The 23,980-nt window shown below is 42.0% G+C and overlaps 2 protein-coding genes across 6 annotated transcripts in view; one reads left to right on the plus strand and one right to left on the minus strand.

Moving 5' to 3' along the window:
- Positions 1-18,737, minus strand: part of CTBP1 (C-terminal binding protein 1) — a 248,176-nt gene extending 229,439 nt beyond the window's left edge. Inside the window, exon 1 of one of the 4 annotated variants that reach the window (XM_062575221.1) lies at positions 18,668-18,737. The gene's annotated coding sequence lies outside the window, so the exon portion shown is untranslated. Of the gene's footprint in view, positions 1-13,724; positions 13,796-18,667 lie in introns of those variants that run through there. The other 3 variants (XM_062575222.1, XM_062575220.1, XM_062575228.1) reach the window with 3 other exon arrangements.
- A 749-nt stretch (positions 18,738-19,486) lies between these two features.
- MAEA (macrophage erythroblast attacher, E3 ubiquitin ligase) overlaps positions 19,487-23,980 on the plus strand; it is a 52,666-nt gene continuing 48,172 nt past the window's right edge. For both annotated transcript variants that reach the window (XM_062575231.1, XM_062575232.1), the window contains exon 1: positions 19,487-19,592. In XM_062575231.1, the coding sequence (XP_062431215.1) occupies positions 19,524-19,592 (69 nt within the window). In that variant the 5' untranslated portion in view covers positions 19,487-19,523. The remainder of the gene's footprint in view (positions 19,593-23,980) is intronic.

The raw sequence follows: 23,980 nt of genomic DNA on the forward strand, positions 1-23,980 counted from the left end.
TGAGGAAGAGAAGAAAAGCTCCTGTTTATCCAGGACAGCATTGGGTTGTTTGCATAGACAAGCCAGGAAATAACCCAAATCAATTGCTTCAATTGTAAAACTGTAGAGAGTATTGTCCTTACTGCCCCAAAATAGATATATTTAATCACCAAGATTTTGGGGCAGGGGTTTCAAGTGGACCAGTAAAGAGGGTCATCTCCTCTCACGAATCTGCTCTGATTTACTACCTGTGTCTAAGACTATGCTGGGAGGACACCAGGATATTTCCCCATGCAAGTTCTCATTTTTAGGAAATAGAAACCCGAGGGACTCAGCTCTCGACACTTCCAGAAGTGCACCCAGTGAATGGGCGCAAATACAGCACTGCGGCATGTTCCTGAATTGCCAACTACCTCTTCTGGACATTATAAAATTCAGTAGGCTGAAGCAGCACACGCACCCGAACTACAATATATCCAAATGCGGAGCTTTTATTACATAACTAGTAATTACAGAATTACATAACAGTAGGTCAACAGCTTTGGAAATTAACAAGAAAATTCTTTAAAAACTCTACTTTCCGGGAAAACAACTTCATTCGTGTGGAAGCATGAACATAATGAACTCCCAAATGCTTCAGCGATACAGTCATGAATAAACTCACGAGGGCTGAATAAGCATTTACACAAATGCACTTAGAGACTCAATAAAATAGCAGGCCGCAGTAGACTGGAAAAAAAAAAAGGGGGGGAGGGGGGGAGAAAATGCTCTAGAACTGTGTCTCAAATCTTTAAAGTCAAATTACACAATGGGAAAGCAGGAGCCCTCTGAAGAGAGATTTTCAGAAGCGACTAAAAGCCGAACACCAATCACCCCAACCCGGGGCTGGCACTCCTAAACAGCTGCATACTAAGGGCCCCGCATACATTACAAAGTATTAAAGAGCACTTTGAAATGAACAGACAACTTGAATCTTGGCAAATTAACTGATAGTATATAGTATTTATAGCTTCATGCTGCAAAGTAGTTAACCATGCTAATTATTGCTGGCAGTTAACTGCCAAATAAAATTATGTTGACCAGAAGTTGCATCTCTTTCGTTACAAGCCACATGAAAAAAAATGTGAGAATTACAGACACTTTTCATGGTTGTCCTATTCTATTCTTAGGTCCATAGAAAAAAGAGATACCTCCAAAGGTCATCCGGCCCGTTCCTCTCCCAAGCCCGGCTCATCTGTATTTCTGTCATTCCTGACAGAAGCTGTCCAAACCGTAGCTTAAGGTCTCAGGTAACAGAGACCGTATAGGATTTCCAGGCAACTGATCCCAGAGTTTCTGTATCATTATGCTTAAAAAAAGTCTGTTGGTTTGATTTTAATAACCTGACTCTCTCTTGCTATGATCCAAGTTCATTATTTCTTAGGCTCTCTGCCGTGATCCGCTAAGAACTTCTTACACATTGAAAGCTGCTATGTCTATCTTTAGTAATCTTCTCTTCATATTAAACATCAATTAGTTCTTTTATTTCTACCTCTGCTTTGGTCTCAATATTTTAGCCAACCTCAACATGACGACAAATTAAACAACATGTCATAAATTCATCTGTGGCTTTCACAGATAAAGTGAATTGTCAAGCCAGATGCTTTCTCTCATGCAACTGTCACACTGGCAGGCATCCTCTTAATTTCATTGCTCACCTTTCCCTATCTTAAAGTAATCATACAGATAGAAAACACACAAGTATGAACGGTTCGTCAAGAGATTCATTCCCTAAGCTGCCTAGAACCCACAAGCTAAGTTTGGCTTAGAGCTTACGCTTCCTTTCTACCAGTCGCATTAGACAATAGCGCTGCACAGAAAGGCATTTCTTCAATTACAGGTTATTTAATTTTATCTTATCTTTGCTATATTGCAAAAACACCTGTGCCAAAGAAAAGCCAAACAAGTTTTGTTTTAAGAGAATTTTTCCAGAAATCCCTCACACAGCAATAATAAAAAAAATATGGTTTGTTAAAGCAAAACTGAAAACATCTTTTGTAGATCATTTCCAAACCTTATGTCTAAACTGAGCAACTGGCCACTCATTACTAGATCTCATTGCATGTTACAGCTGAGAGAAGGACTTTCCACCGCCCATACTTCTATATGAATAATTGCTTTAGTTTGAGTGGATTTCTCTCAGATATGCAGCCCTGTATTTGCAGATGTTAAGGAAGATCATACCAGAAAACCCATCAGAAGCCAAACTGCCCATGTCTTCTTTTTTTTTAAAAAAAAAAAAAAAGGAAAAGTCCTAGTAAAATAAAACCGAGAAGGAATACAAAGGAATCCTGAAGGCATTATCTTAATTTCATCCTAGCGATCGCTTGGTCATAGCATGACTTACCATGCTGCCAGATCAGACATTATCCCCTGCTGATTTAACTGGAAGTGAAAGGAGGAACCGATGCTCTGCTCTAACAGGAATGAGCCATTACAGTACCAGTGATATGTTTTAATACCAAACAGATGTTAACTCTGTTTTATATTGCTTGGCAGTGTATTACCATGCTGCAAAGCTTACTAACATGCAGGACAGAAGCGGTAGTTATTGTCTTTTATTTCAGATCTACACTATCTTTGTAGTTCATCAAATATAATCCATTAAACCCATACAGAACTACACAAGAAAGCTAAAAATGTAATCTAAATGTGGCTCTACCAAGTTAATCTACAGCACAATCAACACCTGCTTGACAATAATTATATAAAATAAATTGAACTCAACAAAAAACTTGTGTGCCATCTTTAAATCACATTTTCTTACTGCAAACTTGAAGTATAGAAGTCCATACAGTCTTCATACAGCTGTGACTTCCAAGCCCATCTAGGAGTAACTTAGAGTCTTGTTTTAATGCAAACTTTTTTGGAACATCTAAGGATTGTCTGACTTTGTAGTAGTAACCAAAGAAGAAACTAAGAATCTCCAGAATCAACTCCTCACTAAAAAAGCACTCTTCCTACATCTGTACAAACTGCAGGAGTGTACATCTGTCTAAAGAGTTGCAATGCCTGCAATCAACCATCTCCCTAAACTTGACATGGATTAGAGCTTAAATATAATGATCTTTTCTACGTTACAACATGAAGTATGAACCTCATCCCTCAAACACTGAGCCAGGGAAAGGAACTCTTTTCCCCTCTTCCTGTTTCAGAGCTCACTTAAATATCTGAAGTAAAAAGTTACTTTGCTTAATAATTTGAATATCGTAGCATAAGTCTTAACATAACTTAAATGGATGCAAAGATCCACACTGAAGATGATCCACACTTAAAATATTAAACTGAAGAGTGATAGCATCCTTTTTTTTAAATTATTCCGCTCTTACCTGTGAAGTATTATTGTAGGGTCTGCAATTCACACAACCTAAAGTTCAATCTTCTTTCTATTCCCCCAAAATACAAGCCTATTAAAAAAATTGTTCTGGTCAATTTATGTTCTTTAATAGTAAGCTGTGAGACATCTATCTTAATGTTTTGTATTAAGTCTAATTGCATCCAAACTACTTTGTTAAATTATTGATCTTATACACAGATCTCCAAGCACTCTATCTCATGAAGTCTTTACAAGCCTGTGCTTAAAAAGCAAAAATAAGCAAATACAGGTGATTATCAGTTTATTTAATCTTTTTGCAACAGTAGATTTACTGATTTTCCAGTCGAGGAATAACTGGGAATCGCACCTAGTTTGACCTCAGAAGTAACAGCCAGAAAATTAGCTGGTACCCCCAGGCTTCCGCTCTGTAACCTAAGGAACTTTATCATATCCTCCTCATACAAGCAACTTGCAAATACCAAGGAGCCATTACTAATTCCAGAAAAATAACCCAAAGAATGAATAATCCACAGAGCAAGACATGTCGCACCAAACAAACTCTCGCTCTTCAGAGGCATTCCTCTATTTCCAGGCTCACACAGCGAGTCTTCTGCTCTGCTCTGCTGAAATAGGTATCTGGTCTTAGCACACAATCCATCGGAACACCAAAAGGAAGAGAGAAGATCCATACTGACACGTTGGTCTGGAGAGCTCTGCAACTGAAAGCCACTGATGAAAAGGTGCCAGAGGTTTTCTCCGGAGATGAGAGAACATACAGATCCCCTGGTGACTACTCTGCACAACCTGCTGCAGGACACTTTTCGCTCTGAAGGAGCGGAAAGATACATTAAAAAGTCTTCCATTGAGGCACTCTTTTTGAAGCCTCCACAGGACGCAGAGATGTCTAGGAGGCTGAACCTTTCCTCTTAACATTTATGATAGAAAAACAAGGTTGTTTTTTTTGAGCACACAGGACCATCTTCATCTCCCTTGCACTCTCATTCATGGTGATGGGAGTCTGTGAAAGAGAGACTCTCATCACCGATCAGCTCACAGCATGTTCACTATGCCTCAAACCAGTGTCACTATTTTTTAATTGCACAACACTTCAGGCTCACAAAGAATTTTCCATTAATATTCACAGTTACCCAATTATTCCATTTGTGTGAATGCATCTGCTTTCCTATTTCATGTGCTGAGTCCCACTGCAGACTCTTCAGTGATGAACTTTTTTTCCCCTCTATTTTAGGGTGATACAGTATGCAGCAGAACAGAATCCTAGTCTATAAGCAGGCTTAAACACCATAACCAGCCTAAATAAGAGGTAAATTCTGGACAGATTAGAAGAGTCTCAGCTAGGATTTAGCACACATTCGTGGAGATGTCACTATAAGCCTTTCCCTCCACTAAAAGTAAAATATCATTGGCTGAAGAAGGTAGCACTGGTTAGTTTGGTAGTGAGAATAGAGCAGGCCAGGAGGTATGTTTATTCTGGGGCAGGCTGCGCCCATCGATCAGTTGACTCAAGGGATACACTAGCATTTAGCAAGAAAAATATTGCTGGAAACCACCTTCTTTGATACATCACTTCTGTTTGTTAAAATGCCATATACTACTATATTCTTGTAAATGCCACAGCTTCATTACTCATAACGGTCTTATGAGAGAATTATTTTCTTCAGAGAATGAGCATACACATAAAACCAGAAAATGTCTTTGCTACTGGTGGTGATAGTTAATGTTCAGGTATTTTATTTCATTTGAAATCTAAACTGAAATTTGTTTTAATGTAATCTTCAGTTAACTGTCCTATCCAGGCACAGAATAACGACAACAAAAATGGACTGTTGTGTTACATACCATCTAGTGCAATATCCTACTCCATCTGAGATACGTTGCTCTTGTCACAATTTTGATGTGGATGTGAACATCAATTTCAAAGAACGTTGAATCAGGCTGCAAACTGTGTAAAACTTTCACAGCAGTGAAAGTATAGAATGCAACCATTACTCTAAAGAGAAATGTCAGCTATCATATTCCAACACGGATTATTTTGACAAGTAGCTGGGCATAACACTATTTTGAAATCAGAATTTTACTGCCATCCCAAGTTGGTAAGATATATACATATATAGATACATAACACAGCTTTGATTGCAAAGTGTACCAAACCTATCCCTTCAAAAAAAAACTTATTAAAATTATGACCTTTATAATTCGTGTTTGCAGCGTGCCTTTTGTTCCAAGAGTCTAAGCACGTGCTAAGACTGCTAACTGCAAAAAAAACTGATTTAAGAGAAAACAGTTTTGCTGCATCAGAATGTGCCAGATGCATTCAATACTGTATGCTTACTTCAAGCTGATAGGATAAATCACAGAATCACAGAATCAGTAAGGCTGGAAGGGACCTCTGGAGATCATCTAGTCCAACCTCCCTGCTCAGCAGGGTCGCCTAGAGCATGGTAGACAGGGTTGCATCCAGGCAGGCCTTGAAGATCTCCAGAGAAGGAGACTCCACCACCTCTTTGGGCAACCTGGTCCAGTGCTCCGTCACTCTCACAGTGATTTGCACTGCATGTTTTTAACTGTTTTGTAGTTAATAGTCTGCTTTGAATGCTTTCATAGAATATGCAATGGTTATTATTTGCAAAAGCAGTGACTGTTATTTCTAAGTTAGATTGAGGAACATCTGAGTAACCAATAAACTTTTCTATACTTAAAATAGACAACTTAGCTCAAAAAAAAAAAAAAAAAAAGCCTTCACAGTAACTTTACGTATACATCGGTTTCACAGACTTCAATGTATACACACATCATAACTTCTTACAGAAATACAAAATATTTGTATGTCCATGGAAAAGAACAGCCAACTAACACCAATTTTTTACCAATTACCAATTCAGAAGACAGCGCTGAAGCTAAAGGGGCATATTTTTAGAAATTAATATATGTGCCTCTCAAAACCCACCCCTGGTGAAACCATTAACTCAGTTGATAAATTCTAACATGTTTTAATAATCAATGTTTAAAGCCAAATGATGAAATAAAAGCACAACATCTTTAAGGATGCAGAATTACTCTAACCTGAGTTAAGAATGTACTACCAAAAAAAAAACCAAAAAACAAAAAACCAACTTCTTATAGAACAAACATTGCCACTATTATGAAGATTATGAAGGAAAGGTACTCTCACTCTAAGGAAGAGTTAAAAAACATTGGCAGTGGATATTAAACAAGTTACTGTTCCATCTCCAAATTGTTTCTTTGACTTTCCCAGCATTAAATTCTAATTATGAAGGTCCAAGGATATTGCTAGAATTCACAGCAAATACTATTGTGGAAATGGTTCTCATTCACAGAAAAGCAGCCTCCTGAAAATAATACTAGTGCAACTGTTCACACCAGCCCTAAAATATGCATCAGAAATGCATAACATGGCGCTCTGCAGACATCAACCTTAACTTTCAAGTGTCCAAATATGTCATTGCCCCTTTTCTTTTCAAGGTACAAAACACTAGAAAAGATTTTGGAGTCTACTCCCATCAATATAATTTGAAGATTTCCAGCTGACCACACTTGGGGATAAAATGATCTATCATTATCATGAAGATGGAAAAATGCTTACAAAAGCAAAGCATCTGGATAGAAAACAGCTGACAAGAGGGAGTTTCACAAGACAAAAGTGAACACAAACACACTGAGGAATTTCCAAGACTGTACTCATAATTTGTATTGAAGATACTGCCCACATGCTGGTAGCATGGTCAGTTAGGTAGTGTTGTATCTTATATAGATCTACACCTTGGGAAAAAACTTGCTTTTATCTTCAGGTTAGCAACAGACTATACGAAGTCTGTATCCTTTTCGCTTGAAAAGGATTCAGAAAATTACAATTTATTATTAGTAAACTCAAGATTAGACAGTTGTGGGCCTTTCAGCACACAGTTGAAGGTAAGGGAGGCATAGCTATCCAGACCTCTTCATTTCTGCAGCTAATTCCAGAGCAACTTTTGGAGTCTCCACTGTTTAAGATCACACCTTCAACTGCTGACTGAACCTTACACCGTTTTAAAAATAAAACCTCAAGGTCTTAGCCTTAATATTCAAACTAAGCCCTAAATATTCTGAAATTTTGATTAATTCAGACATCACTCCATGCCAAAATATACCCAAAGGAATAAAAACATCCTACTGTCATTTCAGGGAAACTTATGACCAGCAGGCAATGCTATCACTGATTGGCTCTAGATCAGAAAAAATACAAGCACGATGCATTCGTAACACCACTGTGAGACAAAACACTATCAGACAACCACAAGAACTGAAAAAAAAAATCATGAGGAACAGAGGGAAAGATGTAGTCATAAAAAGAAAACAGCCGAAAATCAAAACCAAGCAAGGGAAACTTAGAATGGGACTAAAGACTATTTTAAATATCTGGATACTTGTCTTTCACATTTAATAATTTTGTTATTTTGGGTTTTTTTGTTATATGTTAATTTTTTTTAATCATTGAAAAGACACTAGAATTTAAAAGCAACGAGATCTACATTTAAACCTCTTCAAAACAAGTATCAGTGGGCTCCAGAAGCCTTGATACACAAACAAGATACGTGTGCATGTGTGTCTCAGTATAGTGATCTCAGAAAAGCTGGATTCCTGATTGTTTCTACAGTAACTAGTATTACAAATTGACTATTTTAGGGGCTGAAAACAATACAGCATATCTTAAATGGATTAAAGAAACTCATTTGATTAACTTTTATAATGTTATGATTCTACCACAATCTTTACTTTTCTGCAGTTTGACTTCCCAGGAGGTAAAAGTCTGCAAAATCAATTTCCTGTCCCACAGTTATTGAGCACAGTGGAAAATGGCAATTTTTTCTCCAGAGAACCTTTCCCAGATACATTGACCCTGAAAGTAAACAGGATCTTTCCTTTAATTTCTGTGCCAAGATTTGGAGGAACATATCAACCCACGCATGACAACATGACACATCTATTCGACTGTTTCTCACAGTCAGAAATTCCACTGACCACCTTCGCTCACAGCTCATGCTGAAGGATATCACGGCCTTTGTTTTTCATATCTATTTGTACCAGAGGGCCTGAGGAATGATATACTAACTGCATTAGATTAAATTCACATCACTTACTCCGAAAAGTCAGCGTAACTGACTACAAGACCGATATCACTTCCTCACCGCAGGAATGGACCACGGAAGTGGATGCTCAGAAAAAGATAATATGCTTTATAATATTGACAAGAATATATTATTTTAATATCAACTTCTATTTCTACATTTCTGTGACAATGCAGCATAAGAAAGTACCAAAAAAAGAGCAAACAAATTTAGACAATTTAAGAGGAGATGTGAGAAAGTGTCATGCCATACTCTTTCTGGAGGAGCATCAGGAAGCAAAATAGGGAAACGATCAAAGATTGGGCAGCTCTACAAGAAGGGGCATGCAAAAGCTTTCAGACTGTCACCATTCCCTTGCGAGACGCAGAGAAGATATTCCCGTTTGCACAGGCTAAGTCACACGGTCCTCACCAGCTAACTTTCCTCACAAATCCCAAGGAAGGTTATCTGAGAAAGGCAGAGAAATTCATTAACACCACAGCATAAATTATAAGGACTTCCACCAAGAAAAAACACTTCATCTTAACTGTTTTAAAGGGAAACTGTCACACAGTTGAAGCTCTAAGATTTTCCCAATTTAACGAATGCCACAGTTTGCCAGACAGAGCACACACGCCGTTTCTCAAAGCTAAAAGAACCCCCTCTCCACACGCACACATGCTACTTACTGAGAAACATAAACAGAAGCTGTTTGGATATTTAAAAAAATTATTTATCCTATTATTTATGTGCTCAGACATATTCCAGGCACTGTGTAGACAGAAAATACCATTGTATAAACAATTTTTCAAAACTAAGCCATATTGGCCTGTTCTGCAGATGAAGAAAATATTCCTATCAAATGGAAGACTGTCGGAGAAATTTATTTTCAAGATGTTGAAGTTCCTTTTACAAAAAATGTTGTGCTTCTTCGAACAACAAAATAAAACTATTTTTGAAGATGTTTGGGGATGTTTCCACTATATCACATACTAGAAAAGAACAGATGACCATTTTCAGTAACAAGATACTGATTCTGCTCTCTATATTAATAGGTACTTGAAGCAGAATAACACACAAAGGAACTTTGAGGTGCAATTTGTATTTCAAACTACAATTTCTTAAATTTTACCATTAAATTTAGCACTTAACTGCTCCTATCTGACAACGGCTATATTGACTACATTGATCAGCAAACATTAAGCACTGTGGTAAACTGTGGTAAATAACCTGTACAGGCTAACAGGTCAATAATTCTTTCTAAACTTTATGTTTCATTCTCTTCCGAAATTGAATTATCCCACATATCCTGCACTCCATCTGAAACCAATTTACGTAGCTTTATATGATGTGCAAATGAAGTGAGAATCGTCTCTCAAAGATCTCACAGCCCTTCAGAATTTCCATTGCACTGGAGGATTTCCATGACTACATTCAAAAAGAACAAGATAAATACTGTAAACTTTACTCCTGAAAACCCTTATTCACTTCAGTAGACACAGTGACTTAAGTGAAACTATACAGCTGTTTGAGATTGAGAACAAACATAGCTGTTTGCACTCCAATTCTTAATCTTGTGCTCCCTGTTTTTGCCATCTACAAATATCATTGAGAAGGCCAAATGTTCCAAAATCATAAATAGTCTCATGGTGGGGGGAGGGGAGGAGAGTTCCTTTTTTTCAGTATCCTAAGATGCTGCTAAAACTACACTTCTGGCTAAATTCCAGCAAAACAACTGAACTAATCAATTAAGGCCTGTCTCTTCTCCTAAATTTTAAAATAGAAAGACTGATACTCTGTCACTACTCAACATCAAGGCATTAACCAGCTGGAAATACCTAATCAGCACTATTCCTGAGATTTTTCTTCTGGAAAGACTTTATTATTAAATTGCTAGTGACTTGCCTTTTTTTTTTTTTTTTTTTTTTTTTTTTTTTTTTAATGATGAATAACTTTTGAAGCAAGTGAGAAAAAAATCTACACGAGTACCCACTGTCAGTTGGTCATGTGTGTTCCCATAAGGGAAGGAGCCACCATATCACACTAAGAATATTGCTTACTTCAAAATTTCATCAGTAGATATTGAAGTGCTTTAAAAAGGAATTACCATTATACTCCTTCTACAGATGAAGGAAACAGAAACAGAAAGGTGGATCGACTTGCCCTAATCCAATAGCAAAGCAAAGAAAACACTATTTGAGCTGATTCCATCGCCCTATCCGTTAGGCTTTACTGTGTCCTGTGCCTGAAATATCAAGCATATCACTCTTCAATATAGCACAACCTAATAAAGCAGAATGATGAAACAATTTAAAAATACATTGAGCACTGAAATGAACTGCCATGCATCAATAGCTATATCTGAATTTTTAGTTTACAGAAGCATTCTGCTTCTATATAAAATAGCAATTTTATTTAAATAAAAAATTTTAGTCTAATAATGAGTTATTATTAATACAATAGAGATGTAATATTCCACTCAAATGTCAACTTCAACTAAAGAAAAAAAAGCAAAATATTGTTCCCAACTAGAAAAATGGAATTCCTTTTCCTTCTCTTCTTCCCAATTAGGACATAATACAATTATTGGGCTTTTAATACTTTAAGGAATGACAATTGAAAAATGCAAATCAAATATTTTGAGTTGATCACTTCTGCTGTGAAAAAGATCTGTGATGAATGTGAATTATACTGTCATTGAGTTTATTTTTTTATCATCTTGTCTAATGTCTAAAAACATATATTCCACTCACAGGTTGTTAACACAAAGTTGCATCCTATTAGCCTAGTAGCCAATGAAGTCTTCCAACCACAAATCTTGTAACACACTCGTACAACAGTTGAGAAAGGAAACTGGAATCAAGCTAAAGGAGTTTCCCAGTAAACATACAAACATCTTTAAAGTTTTAACATCAACTGTCTGGACTATGTTGAACTGTGGACTTCACACAGGACAAGTTTCTTTTAACCACTATATTGAGGGAAGGGAAGAAGAATGGAAGCCCAAACCTTTCATAAAAATACTCCCAATAAAATGCTTTATGTTTCCTACAATCTGATAAATTTTGAACTCTATTGAGAGAAAGTTGAACATGCTTCATATCCCCAGGATGTCTCTGCACTGTAATATTTCATGTACTTCCGTCCAGTGAGATATGGTGCCACCACTCTGGATATTAAGCCTGATCTCTCCCCCTTCTGTTTCCTAAATATCCCAAATATCTAATAACTAATCCTATCTCCAATAGTCTTCTCAGAGCACACAACTCTTACGAGCAAGCATGACAAGCACTCCCATATCCCTCTGTGAGGGAAGTTTTTCCCTGAAAAGCTCAGAGTAACACTGTACACCCTCAACTCAAGGAAAACCAGAAATATGGTCAAAGTCTCTTTGGCTGCAATTCAAACTTCCCCAATAATGACTAGCTAAAATATTAAGCTCTGATTTTATTTTCCACTTCATGTGACCAGAATGTTTGGAGTTTTTCCAAAAATCCCTAAATATATATCATATACATGCTTAAAAAAAACAATGCTACACAATCCAAATAAATCAATGGTGCTTAATTATACAAGGACTTAAAAATGAGTTAATTCCAACTGCACAGAATCTCAGACTTTACCTTATTTTATGCTGTCACTTGCTAATGTAAAAATCTATGCCTGGTTTTGTTTATTTGTTTTGTTGGAGTAGGATTATTTTAATATGGAGAGGATTGATTTCATTCCTGTATGCATGAGCTGCTGGTGATCATCCCCAACCAGAAAGATTCCTTTCTAGAATTATCATCAATATATATTACAACAGAGTGTTTACTTCCATCCTGCCTCTGCTCTAAAAGCCTCCTCAGTATTAATTCTCAGAGCAAGGCTACAGGTCTCCTGCTCCAAATTTCTCTTTAGATTCTCTAATCCTTTTCTCCTTAATCTCCATTATACAAAAAGAAATCCACATATGCATGCTCCGTGAGAAGCTAAGTAACTTTACCTCTCACCATAGTTACCACATCTGATTTAACCACTGGCTCCGGACATTGAATCATTGCCCTTTAAGATTTAAGATTTTATATGCATATGCCTTGATATGTCCAAAAAGCACACAATCCTAAACACAGACTGATTTTTACATCATTAACAAAAAACTGCATTTCAATGTATGTGACATTAAAATAACATACCATCCAGCTCTGCTATTTCTGCACTGTGTGCGCTGTCTTCCAGGCTCTCAGAAGCTAAAATGTTTAAATGTGTTACTACTGCCGGTATTAAAAAGATTTTGTCTAATTCAATTCCTTGAATGATCCTGAAACAATTCTACATTCAGATTTTCACCAGTGCACTCAACTATTCTATTAGACTTTTTTTTTTGTTTTGTTTCTCATGGTAACCAATTTTATGTGACTTAACAGAAGCTGTTCAAATATTTAAAGGCACTCTGAGATGGCAGGAGTTTATCTAGGAGCATACATGTTGTGTCATAGATATTCCTTTCCTTGTTCTTAGACGCCTTGCTTTTTTATTTATTTCCCCCCCCCCCCAACACACACACACACACACAAAAAAAAAAAAAAAAAAAAAAAAAAACAGTAGCAAACAAATGAGATCTCCACGAGCCACACTGCACCGGGAACGTGCTCGCTTCATCTGTTTATGTTAATATTCAAGTTACAATGGGCACATTTAGAAATTACAAGCTCGCTGGCTAAAACAGATGCTTCTTACGTTCCTTCGTATGTGCTGGAGCCCGGTGCCAATAGCGGCAAGCGCAACGCAAGAACTAAAGTATAAACATCTGCAACACCTCTCTGTTTTGTTAACATTCTTGCACACATTTCCTTGCTAACTCCAAAAAGGCTCGACGGTGCTTTTTTTTAAAAAAAAAAAGGAAAAAGAAAAACGGGGGAATTGAAAACATCTGCGAGGTAGCGACGGAAAGGGGAATGAAACATGAATAAACAAAAACATGGCGAAAGTGGCCTGGGGTTGTTACACTGTCAGATCATTTTTCCAAGCCCAACATCAAGGCTTTTGTTACAACCCAAGCGGTCATTTGCATGGAGAACCAACAGGGTTTCTCCTTCTTGCGCGGCTCCCAGCCCGCCGCCCGCTCCCTCCCAGGCACACCGCGGCGGAGCTGCGAGCAAACCCCGCGGCCAAACGCGCACATTTCCGCGGCGGCGGAGCCTACGCGGCGCCCGCAACGCGCCGCGGGCTCGCCGCTTGCCTGCGGAGCCGTGATTTCGGTATAAAAATAACAGACAAACCTTTGGAGCGCTGCCCCAGCCGGAGTTGCTCTCCCTCTGCTCTGCTGCTCCCGACAAGCTCAGGCTGAGATTAACAAGTCCACGCGACTCCAGCAACCCCTCTCCGCCGGGCGGCTCGCACCCGGGGCTTTAAATAATAGCAAACTTTCGGGAAAGTTAAAGGCGTAATGAATTAAAGGAATGTAAAGCACAAGGACAGGAAAGCAGCAAGCACTGTCTGGGCAATTCTTGCAGCAGCACCAAGGGCACTGCTCTGTAGTTAAGGCTGTGTCAGCACTTTCACCCCCCCCCAAACACACACACCCATTTTTCAGGGGGCTATAACTCAGAAAGGAAAAAAAATGTTCATGGCTAAAAAATCGCTCGCACCCCCTCCCCTTCCATAAAAAAAAAAAAAAAAAAATCCATTCAGACCATCCAGAAAGTTACAGGAGCACAGAAATCTGTGCACTTTTATCAGTAAAGTCCTAAATGCATTTTTATATGTAAACAGAACTTTTTAAATATTTCATAGGAATTTCATCCACATTGGGAATGTTAGCCCATTAAAATATATATAATATATATATAAAATATGTCCATATATGCAAATTAAAAAAAAAATACTTCATCACCTGAAAATCGGTTTGTGTAAATACAGAATAAATTCTAAATAACTTTTGCAGGCTGCCTCGAAGGTACCAGATTAGCAACAGAGATAGGAAATTGCCTGTTCCCACTGCTGATGCAGCACAGACAGTGGCCTCTCCTGACCGGTGGGTCCTAATCCACTGTGGCAACTTTGTAACCTCAACTGCCCAGAGCATCTACATTTTTCTCTGATAAGGAAAGTGTTCTTATAATCCTGCTAAAACAAGGAAACAAAGAGTGTTTGATCTGCAATTACTACTTTACAACGATGGTCTAAACCTGTGACACCTCAGGCCACTCTCACCCCCTGTTAATCGCTGCCCAGTGGAGTTGGCAGTGGGCTTTTTTGTAGTTGCTGGGGTTTTGTCTGTTTTTGTTTGTTTGTTTGTTTGTTTTGGTTTGATACACTGAAGGGGTAATTTCCTCTCAGGCACTGAAATAAAACACTAACTTATCCAGCCTGCCTAGAGGACCAAGGGGCATTAATATGCTTTTCAGTTATAAGCAAGTTCCAATATTAAAGCAAGAATTACACTTTCACAATAGTACTTTTCCAAAAAGTAGAAATGTGCACTTAATGTGCAACAGCCACTGTCTGCTGACCAAGGAAACCAAAGCATAAGTTTTACCTCTTCTGACTGATACAAAATAGCTAAGACAACAGAGAGCACGTTTGACCTTTACAAAATTCCACAAATCAACACTTACTCATCAAAAGGTGCTCCTCTGCTTGAATTTCTGATTTTAGAGTTTCGTATGCATTATATAAAATCAAGAGCTATAGCAACCCATTAAAAAGGTTTTCTTCCTATGAGTAACTCAGTAAAGAAAAAAGCAATCTCTCAAACAAAAAGCACCACAAAACACTCTGAGCTTATCATTTCTCCAAACCCCATTCTTTAATCTTCTAAACATTGTAACGCTTTGACCATCAGACTGACTGTCTCAAGGTGTCTTGAGTGTACCGTAGGTCATCTCATTTCTTTCCTACAAACACACCCTAGCAGCACCTAGCATGTTTTGAAGAGAAGTTACTTGGATATCAACACCTTACTACACACAATGTGTACCTTACATATAATCACCACCCACCTACTCAGTGGAAGTTAGCTTTTGTTGCCAGCGTAGTAACACATGTTCCTACCATGACCACTTAATATCATGGTCTAACATAGGACTTCTGCCACCCTGGTATGGAGGTTATAATGTTCACAAAGAGAAGAGCCAAGTGCAGTAAAATCTTAAACCATGGCAATTTTCTTCAGCACATGGAACCAGAGCGCTAAAGTCTCTGCTTTGCTCTACTAAATAACAAACAGTATCTCTATTTTAAAAATATACTTCATTTGCATAAAATACTTCACTGCAGATAGACATTTCCCTGCCATTAATCCGGAGCAAAGTGGAAAACTATTACAAACACTTTTAAGACACTTCCAAACAAGAAAGATTCTCCTAGAGGTCTGGAAAATTCTGTCAGTACTACTTACCTTCAACCAACTGCTAATGCTCATTAATAAAATACTAAATGAGGACAAACATTAATAGACTATGACTCAACTGGACAATGCCAAGAGATACAAAATGGAAGCTGAGTGTTACTCCTTTTACACCAATAGGGGACAAGGAAAAAGAAACAAAACACGGTATGTGAACCTTCCTAATAGATAAGAACGGAGCAGTAGAATCTACAAGAGCTGTAAAAGCAAAGCCGCATTGATAATTAAACTAAATTAAATTAAACCTGGGCTTTATAATGCTGTAAGTAGGTAAAGCAGAAGAAAAGTATTAATCTAGCATTAAAAACCAAAGTACAGTCACCATGAATGTCTACAATAAACATAAATGTTTTGTTAAGTTCAGCAGGAAACTACAGATTTTAACAAGTTCAGAAGATCATTAGCCTAGTTCTAATCTCCACATTCACCATGACAACGTTTATATTATAAATCAACAGCTGTGACCTAATGTTGAAAACACGCCAAAAATATGCATAGATAGTATCAATATTTGCACATGCAACCTAGAACATAAATTAGTTGATACTCAACAATTAAAGCTTCCTCTCTGAAGTTGCAATATTTAAAGGTTAAAGATTAGACATGCTCCCTCTTGTGTTAAACTAAGAATACATGGAATACATGCTGTTTTCTCTGACATGATGGTTGCTTGGCCATCTGTTCCATTAAGCAAACCCTTTAACTTTGGCTACTAATGTCTGACAAACCTGCACCAAAAATTCTCCACTTTAAAGACTGATCCAGCCTGAGCACAAAATTGTACCATGGGAAACACTCCTTATCTGTGCTACATTAAATTAGCTATTATATAATCAAATAGCACCAATAAGGATATTACAATATTACAAATCAAAAATATGGTGTGAATAAGATTTTTGGACATAAATATACATGACTTTGTAAATTACATGGGAAATCACACATATTCAATCAATACCAACGTTACACACAGGTCTAAAGAGCTTAAAAGTGCCAAGTTCAAGCTGCTTAGTAACATTGATGATATATAACATTAAGCTAATATTCAGAAAGATATTTTCTGTTTACAGGCTATTTAAAACAGACTGGGCAAATACAATACAAAAAATTTACAATGCTATACAAGTGTGCTTGTAAATACTACAGCAATTGAGCTAGGTTTCCAGTCCTCCAACTCAATGAGCTCAGGTCAACCATTCCCTGCACAGCGTCTTAATTGAGTCAAAATCCTCCTTACACAAATCCTCTTGCAGAATCTGGCCCCGAGATCATGTCTGGACTTGAATGTCAAACCCTGGTGTAACTAATACAAATTATTTTACTAATACACTTTTAAACAAAGGCTTTTCACCTGGCGTGGGCTTGGCAAACTACATTTAGGCATACATTTGCCGATTATGGTCAATACCAGACAATGCTAGGGCAGCAATACAACTGAGAGCGCACAAGTAAGCAAGAACACAAGTAAACAGTTTGCAGTCCAAATCAGCAGGGAACCTTTGGCTATGTGAGTTCAGGCGTTTTCATTTATTCACCCTTTGTGCCAGATAGATGTTTTTCATGCAACTGGCCCTACGTACACAGGAAATAAATGCTAACAGATATTCTAAGAAGCATGTCCTAGTTAAAGAAGGCTTGCTCTTCAAGCTATTAAAGTGTGTTGACCTCTGGAAATACTGGTGTTTCTTCTTTTATAGGCTTCTACAGACTAGAAGCAACATAGCCACAAAGTTTAGGAAAGACACCAAAAATATCACAACCACTAACATATAAAGGTTCAGAGGGGTTCTTAAAATTTCAGCCCCCCAAAACACGCTACCTAAAGCGTAACTGATCATGAAGGCAAGAATCTTTGTGAAAAGCAGAAATTTTGTCACCAACTTCACTGACGTTAGAAATGAGCTTGCATCGCTTCTCACACCACTTGTGATCAGTGTGTCACCATTCGTGCTGCTGGGCTGCAGACCCAGCACCTCCAAGGTCTCAGAGAGCACCTTCCACCTTATCCAACGCGGTGCTCAAGAAGGACAGCGAGAAACTTTACGGAGGATGCTGAGGAGGGTGAAAGTTGCGTTGGAACCTCACAAACCCCCCTCTCCGTGTTATCAAGAGGGCAGCTTTCGCGTCAACGCTCTCAGGATCAACAGAAAACCTAATATATTGAATCTGCAAAGAAGCCAAGAGTTCCACGAGCGCTTGTCTTCCCTCAGACGCATCAGCGGGGGCGGCCCGCGGGATCGGGCCCTTCCCACGCAGCCAGCGGTCACTGCTCGTTTAAACCGCTCTGCTTCTCGCCTCCCGACCCGGCCGCTCCCGCGCAGCTGGGGACCCCTCGGAGGCGCTTAACGGCTGCGAGCGGGACAAACGGGCGGCGTTTATAAGGCGCCCCGAGGGAGACCCACAACTCGGGAGCCGGCAACCGAAAGGAGGGGGGGGAGAAAAAAAGTTCAAAACCACCGCTCCAAACTCGCTACGCTGCGCAGCTCCAGCCGCCGCCTCCCCCCCCCCAACCCCGCAGCCCTGAGGGGGCGACCCGGGGGCCGCCCCAACCGCCGCCCCCCCGGGCGGGGCGGGACCAGCCCGGCCGCCAGCGGGAAAGTTAGCGCCGTCCGGCGGGCGGGCGGGCGCCGCAGCGGCCTGGCCGCAGCCGCCGGGGCAGGGCCGCCTCCACCCCCCCCCCGGGGCCTCCCCGCCGCGGCGAGCAGAGGCGGCTCCGCAGCGGAGGGGAGGGGAGAGGAGCCGGGAGCCGCCGCGCCCCGGCTGAGGCGAGCGGCTGCGAGCCGCGGAGAGGGAGCTGAGGGGAAGGGGACTCACGCTGTCTCCGCTATTTAAACCTCTTCCCGCCGCCTCCGCCTCACTGACTCTCACTCGCTCTCTCCTCCCCGCAGAACTTACTAGGAGCCGCCTTCACCCTCCCCCCCCGCCCAGTATACACACGGCCACACGCCGGGCCGCTGTCGCCCCGCCCGCCCGTCCCAACCGTGTCGCCCATTCGCTCAACCCCGTGCCCGTCAGCCGCGCTGGGCAAAGGCGTTGGCTCCCCCGCCTGTCTGTCAGGAAGCGCTGCGCGTAGGCCCCGCCCCTCGTCCCGCCCCTCCCCTTCCCGGACACCTCGGGGGGTTGTTAAAACGGCCGTTTGAGAGTCACCGTCAAAATTTACTTTTAGGTCCCGCCCACCTGGCGCTACAGGAGATTCTGATTGGGCCAGGAGAAAGCCTCTCCATTGAGGCCGGGTGGCCGGCTGTCAATCACCCCTAAAAGCCCCGCCTATCCCCGTGGCGTCACTCCGCTCGATTTGTCGGCCCTTCCCGTTCAGTCCCGCCCATTTCCGCGCGTTGCCCAATCAGGCGCGCCATCTCAGGCTCGGAGGCGGTGTCAAAGCGCCTGAACGGAACGTGCGAAAGGGCCGTCGCCATTGGTGGGCGCCTCTCTGTTGCTCTTCCGCCACCACCACCGTCCCGTGGAGCGTACCACGCGGCGGCCGGGGGAGGGGGTGGAGGGGGGGGCGGTCCGGCGGCGGCAGCGGGCGCCGTTGGTTCGGCCCGTGCCCGTCAGGCAGGGGGAGGAGGAGGGGCGGCGTTGCCCGGCATGCCGCGCGCGCTGTAGGTAGCTCCCCGCGGGGGGGAGGGGGCGGGGAGGGGAGGAGGAGGCGGCTGGTGCCCGGTCCAAGATGGCGGTGCAGGAGTCAGCTGCTCAGCTCTCAATGACTTTGAAGGTGCAGGAGTACCCCACTCTCAAGGTGGGTGCCGAGCCTCCCCCGCCGCCGCCGCCGCCGCTCTGATCCCTTCCCCCCCCCCACCTCCCCCTGCGGCGGCGGCGGGGGACGTGCCCGGAATACGGCGGCGGCGCCGCCCGGCGGCCTCCGTGCGCGGAGCGGAGCGGAGCGGAGCGCGGCGGAGCCCCCCCCCCCCCACCCCGGGCCGCGCTGCGCGCACGCAGAGGGGCCGCCGGGCGGTGGCGGAGCGGCCCGAGGGAGCGCGGTGCGGCGGCGGCGGGGGGCGGTGCGCGGGGCCGGGCCGGAGCCCGGGGGGGCGGCGGGGCTCGTCGGCCGCCGCCGGGTGAGGGGCCGCCACCTGCGTGGCGCGGGGAGGGGGCGGCGGGACGCGGTCGCGCTGCCCTCCGCGAGCGTGGGGATGAGCCAAGGCGAGGGGACGAGCGCACCGCGGAGGGCCGGCCGGCCGGGCGGGCGAGCGGCGGCAGCCTGGTCGGGCAGCGCCTCGGGGCGAGCCCGCGCCGCGGGGCCGCGGGGCCGCGGCGGGCGAGGGCCTCGGTCCTGGGCGCGGGGCCGCGGCCCGCGGGGGCGGCCGCGCCGGAGGGCGGCGCCGGCGGGAAGCTTTGTTCGAGGCGCTCGGCGGAGCGGCGGCGAGTCTCGTAATCGGGGGGAGAGGAGGAGGAGGAGGGGGAGGCTCCGCACCGCAAACTAGTTGCTCGAGCATCCTTTGTGTCAGCGCGGCGAGGTCTGCTCGCGTGTGCAAGGTGCTCGTGCAACGCGAACTTTTTCCTTTTTTTTCCCCCTTTAATGCTGGGCTCACGCTGCGCTTGCCCCCGCAGGCGGTGTCGTGTGCTTCTCGCCGCGTTTGCTTTGCGGGGTTTCTCGCCGTGTTCTCCCTGCGCACGTCCCCATCCTCCGCCCTCTCGGCCTCATTCTACCTAGTTCCAAGAAGCAGGGAGAGGACAAAATCTTGATTCCGATTTTACATATGAAGGCGTCTTTTTGTCGCCTCCAAGTGCTTTAAAGCTAACAGTATCAAGCCTAAATTTTATAATAGCTCTAAAGAATGCTCTAGTACTTCCACAGCCAGAACGATGTGAAGGCATTTAATGGCAAGATGATCGTTTTAAGGCTGCGTTTTAGATGTGTGCAAGTGGCAGCTTCGCTTGTTACCGATGGTTCCTGGAAAATTACTGGCAGTGAGGATCAGTGAGTTTTTGTTTTGTTGGTTGTGACTTCAGATGAGTTGTCAAGGTGCCAGCCATTTAAAAGGTAGAGATTATTTTGGACATATTCTTATAATATCTCTCAAGTGCTCTTCCCTCAAAAGTCTTAACCAAAACATACATAAGAGAATGGAATATTGTTTGTACTGTTGGGAGATTAAACATTCAAATAGTACAAGGATGTTTCACCCTTTTTTACTGAAACTCTCTAACCAGTTTACTAGAAAAAGTGATGTTTATTGATACTTGAACATTCATTCAACTTCTAGGTTGTTCCTGTAGTCTTTAATGGCATCTTATTTTTTTCTTTGTTGAAAAAACTTGGCAGAGCAATATCTGCACAAATCTTTTGAATGTAGCCTCTTAAATGTTCCTAACTGTGGGTCATATATCAAAACATTTTAGTAGTGAAGGTGAAAAGGCAGCAGGGGGAAATGCGTGTTAGGGCTAAAGTCCACAAAAGTATGTTGATATCAAATCTCACTTTGTTCTGTAGGAGGCAAGTGCCTAAAAGTTTTTCTGGGGCTGAGCCTCTGAATTTTTGTTTCCAGTTTAGTCAAATGCTTTGTGTGAAGTTGTTAATACATAGCACACTTTTTCTTTTTTTCTTTTGGAATGGCTACTAGTGTGACTGTTCAGATATCTTCTTAGAGCTTTGGACACTGGTATTTTTCCCTGATAGGAGTAAAATATAAAAGATTTTAGACTTGCATTTATATCCTTCCTGTTTCCTCCCTCTAACTTCCTCATGCCAGCATAACTAGATAATAGTTGTGTAATAGCTCTGCATTTACAGTGTGTTCCAGAGTGCCTTCCATGTGAAAGAGTGCTTAAAACTGCAAAGGGAAATCCCTTTTCCATAGCTGAATTGTGGTCACTTCAGAAGTGGAAGTTCTTCAGTCGTTCTTCAGTAGTTCAGCTCAGGAAAAGTGAATTACCTTGTTTAGTTGAATCTAGGGAAGCTATATAAGTGTACACAGTAATAACTTGAATATTTTGTTGTCCTGTTCTCCTCTCTCTCCTCTTTCCCCCCCCCCCCACCCCTTTACCTCTTGGTCAAGGACAAGAAGGTTACCAGCTATTCTTCTTCCAACGTGCTGTGGGAAAAAAGCCTACTGATAGAAATTACGCCAGTCTCATTTGAAAGCATGTAACGTGGAAGTCTGCGACTTAAAAATTAATGAATGCTAACATTGTTATCACAGTCCTTTGCTGAAGCACTAATAAAGAAATGATGACAGAAAACTAGATAATTTGTCTATATCTTTAGAAGTATAAATAATTGTTAAACTGTACTAGCAAACTGAATGGAGTAAAACCCGAAAACTGAAAGAGGGAATACCTGGAAGCAGGGGTGGCCACTTCTCAAAATACCCTTATCTGGGCTGTTCATTGGTAACAGTTTTCGGTTAGCTGGGCTGAGTTGCTTTAAAAAGCAGCTGATCTAAAGGAAAGCTATAGTAGCACAAGATACTTAAGCATCTTCTCAGAGCTGTTGGTTGGCTTCTGTGGGAGGTTGGACTAGATGATCTCCAGAGATCCCTTCCAACCTTACTGATTCTAGGATTGGCAGCTGTGGGAAGAAAAAAATACTGGCAACAGGCTTAAAACAATATGAATTTCTGCTGGAAGTGTATTTACCTGATTGTTACAGAGTGGAACAGATAGGAATAGCTAAAATGTGCATTGGTTCTGACCTGACTTCACAGAATAGCTAAAGTCGGAAGAGACCTCTGAGATCCAGTTCAAGCCCCTTGCTCTGAGCAGGGTCACGTAGAGCAGGTTGCTCAGGACCTTGCCCTATCTGCTCTGGTTTTGAATATCTGTAAGGATGGAGACGCCAAAACTTTTCTGGGCAATATGTTCAGTGCTTGATCACCCTTACAGTGAAAAAAGATTTTAATATGTTTAAATGTAATTTCTTGTATTTCAATTTGTGCCTATTGCCTCTTGCCTTTTCATTGCAGGCCACTGAGAAGTCTGCTCTGTTTTCTTTACTACCTCTTATCAGGTATTTACACACATTGATAAGACTCCTCCGAGCCATCTCTTTTTCCTAGGCTAAACAGCCCTGGCGCTCTCAGCCTTTTCTGCTATGTCAGATGCTCCAGTCCCCTAACTGTCTTTGTGGCTGTTCACTGGACTAGTTGCAGTATGCCTGTGTCTTGTACTGGGGAGCCCAGAACTGGACACAGCACTCTAGATGTGGTTTTGCCAGTGCTACTTGCTGGCAGTGCTCATCCTAATGCAGCCCTGGCTGCTGTTGGCCTTTTTTGTCACCAAGCCCATTACTGGCTCATGTTGTTTGTCCTCTAGGACTCTCGGGCCTGTTTCTACCAGGCTGCTTTCCAGCTGGTCAGCCCCTGGCACGTACTGGTGCCTGGGTGTATTCCTCTCCAGGTGCAGGACTTTACATTTCCTGTTGTTGGACATAATGATGTTCCCATCTGCCCACTTCCCCAGACTGTTGAGGTCCCTCTGAACAGCAGCACAACCATCTGGTGTAGGACTCCCAATTCTGTATCATTTGCAGGCCTGCTAAGGGTGTATTCTGTTCTATCATCTAGGTCATTAATGAAGATGTTAAACAGTTCAGGCCAACTTCTTTTTCCATCAAATCAGAAAAGACACAAGATTTATTTTTGCTTGTTTAATGAGCAAAATGATGTATTCATGCTTTTTTTCCGTTATAAGCTTGAATGTAAGTTCTTTTTTTTAACCATAGTTTTGTACTTCAACAAAAAGTAGCGCTGATGGCCTATCATATTTCTGTCATCAAAACTTTGACAATAATATCAGCAAAAGCTGTTCGATGGATGTGGTTCAGGCTGAATGTGAGGAGGACAGCACTAGCAGAACTCTAACACACTTCTGGTGTATCAGCATGCAACAACATAGATGACACCTCAAGGATCGCTACCTGATTTGTAAAATGCTTCTCAAGCAGAATGTTGAATTAGTAAGTCAACTCTGTGCTAACTCCAAGTGAACAGTCCTATATCTCACTAGACCCATCCTCAGAACCAGTATTCTGACTCATTTGTTGTTGCTATGAACATTTAAAGTACAATTAATATATTGCAGAGTAAGGGACTTCCTGTCTGGTAAATCGTGAGTCCATGTCACCAAACAAGTGTGACTTCTTTTGTACTGCTGGTCTTCTGCAGCTGGCCTTGTGTGCCACTGCGT

This window comes from Rhea pennata, chromosome 4 (genome assembly GCF_028389875.1).
Source record: "Rhea pennata isolate bPtePen1 chromosome 4, bPtePen1.pri, whole genome shotgun sequence".
NCBI classification, from domain to species: domain Eukaryota; kingdom Metazoa; phylum Chordata; class Aves; order Rheiformes; family Rheidae; genus Rhea; species Rhea pennata.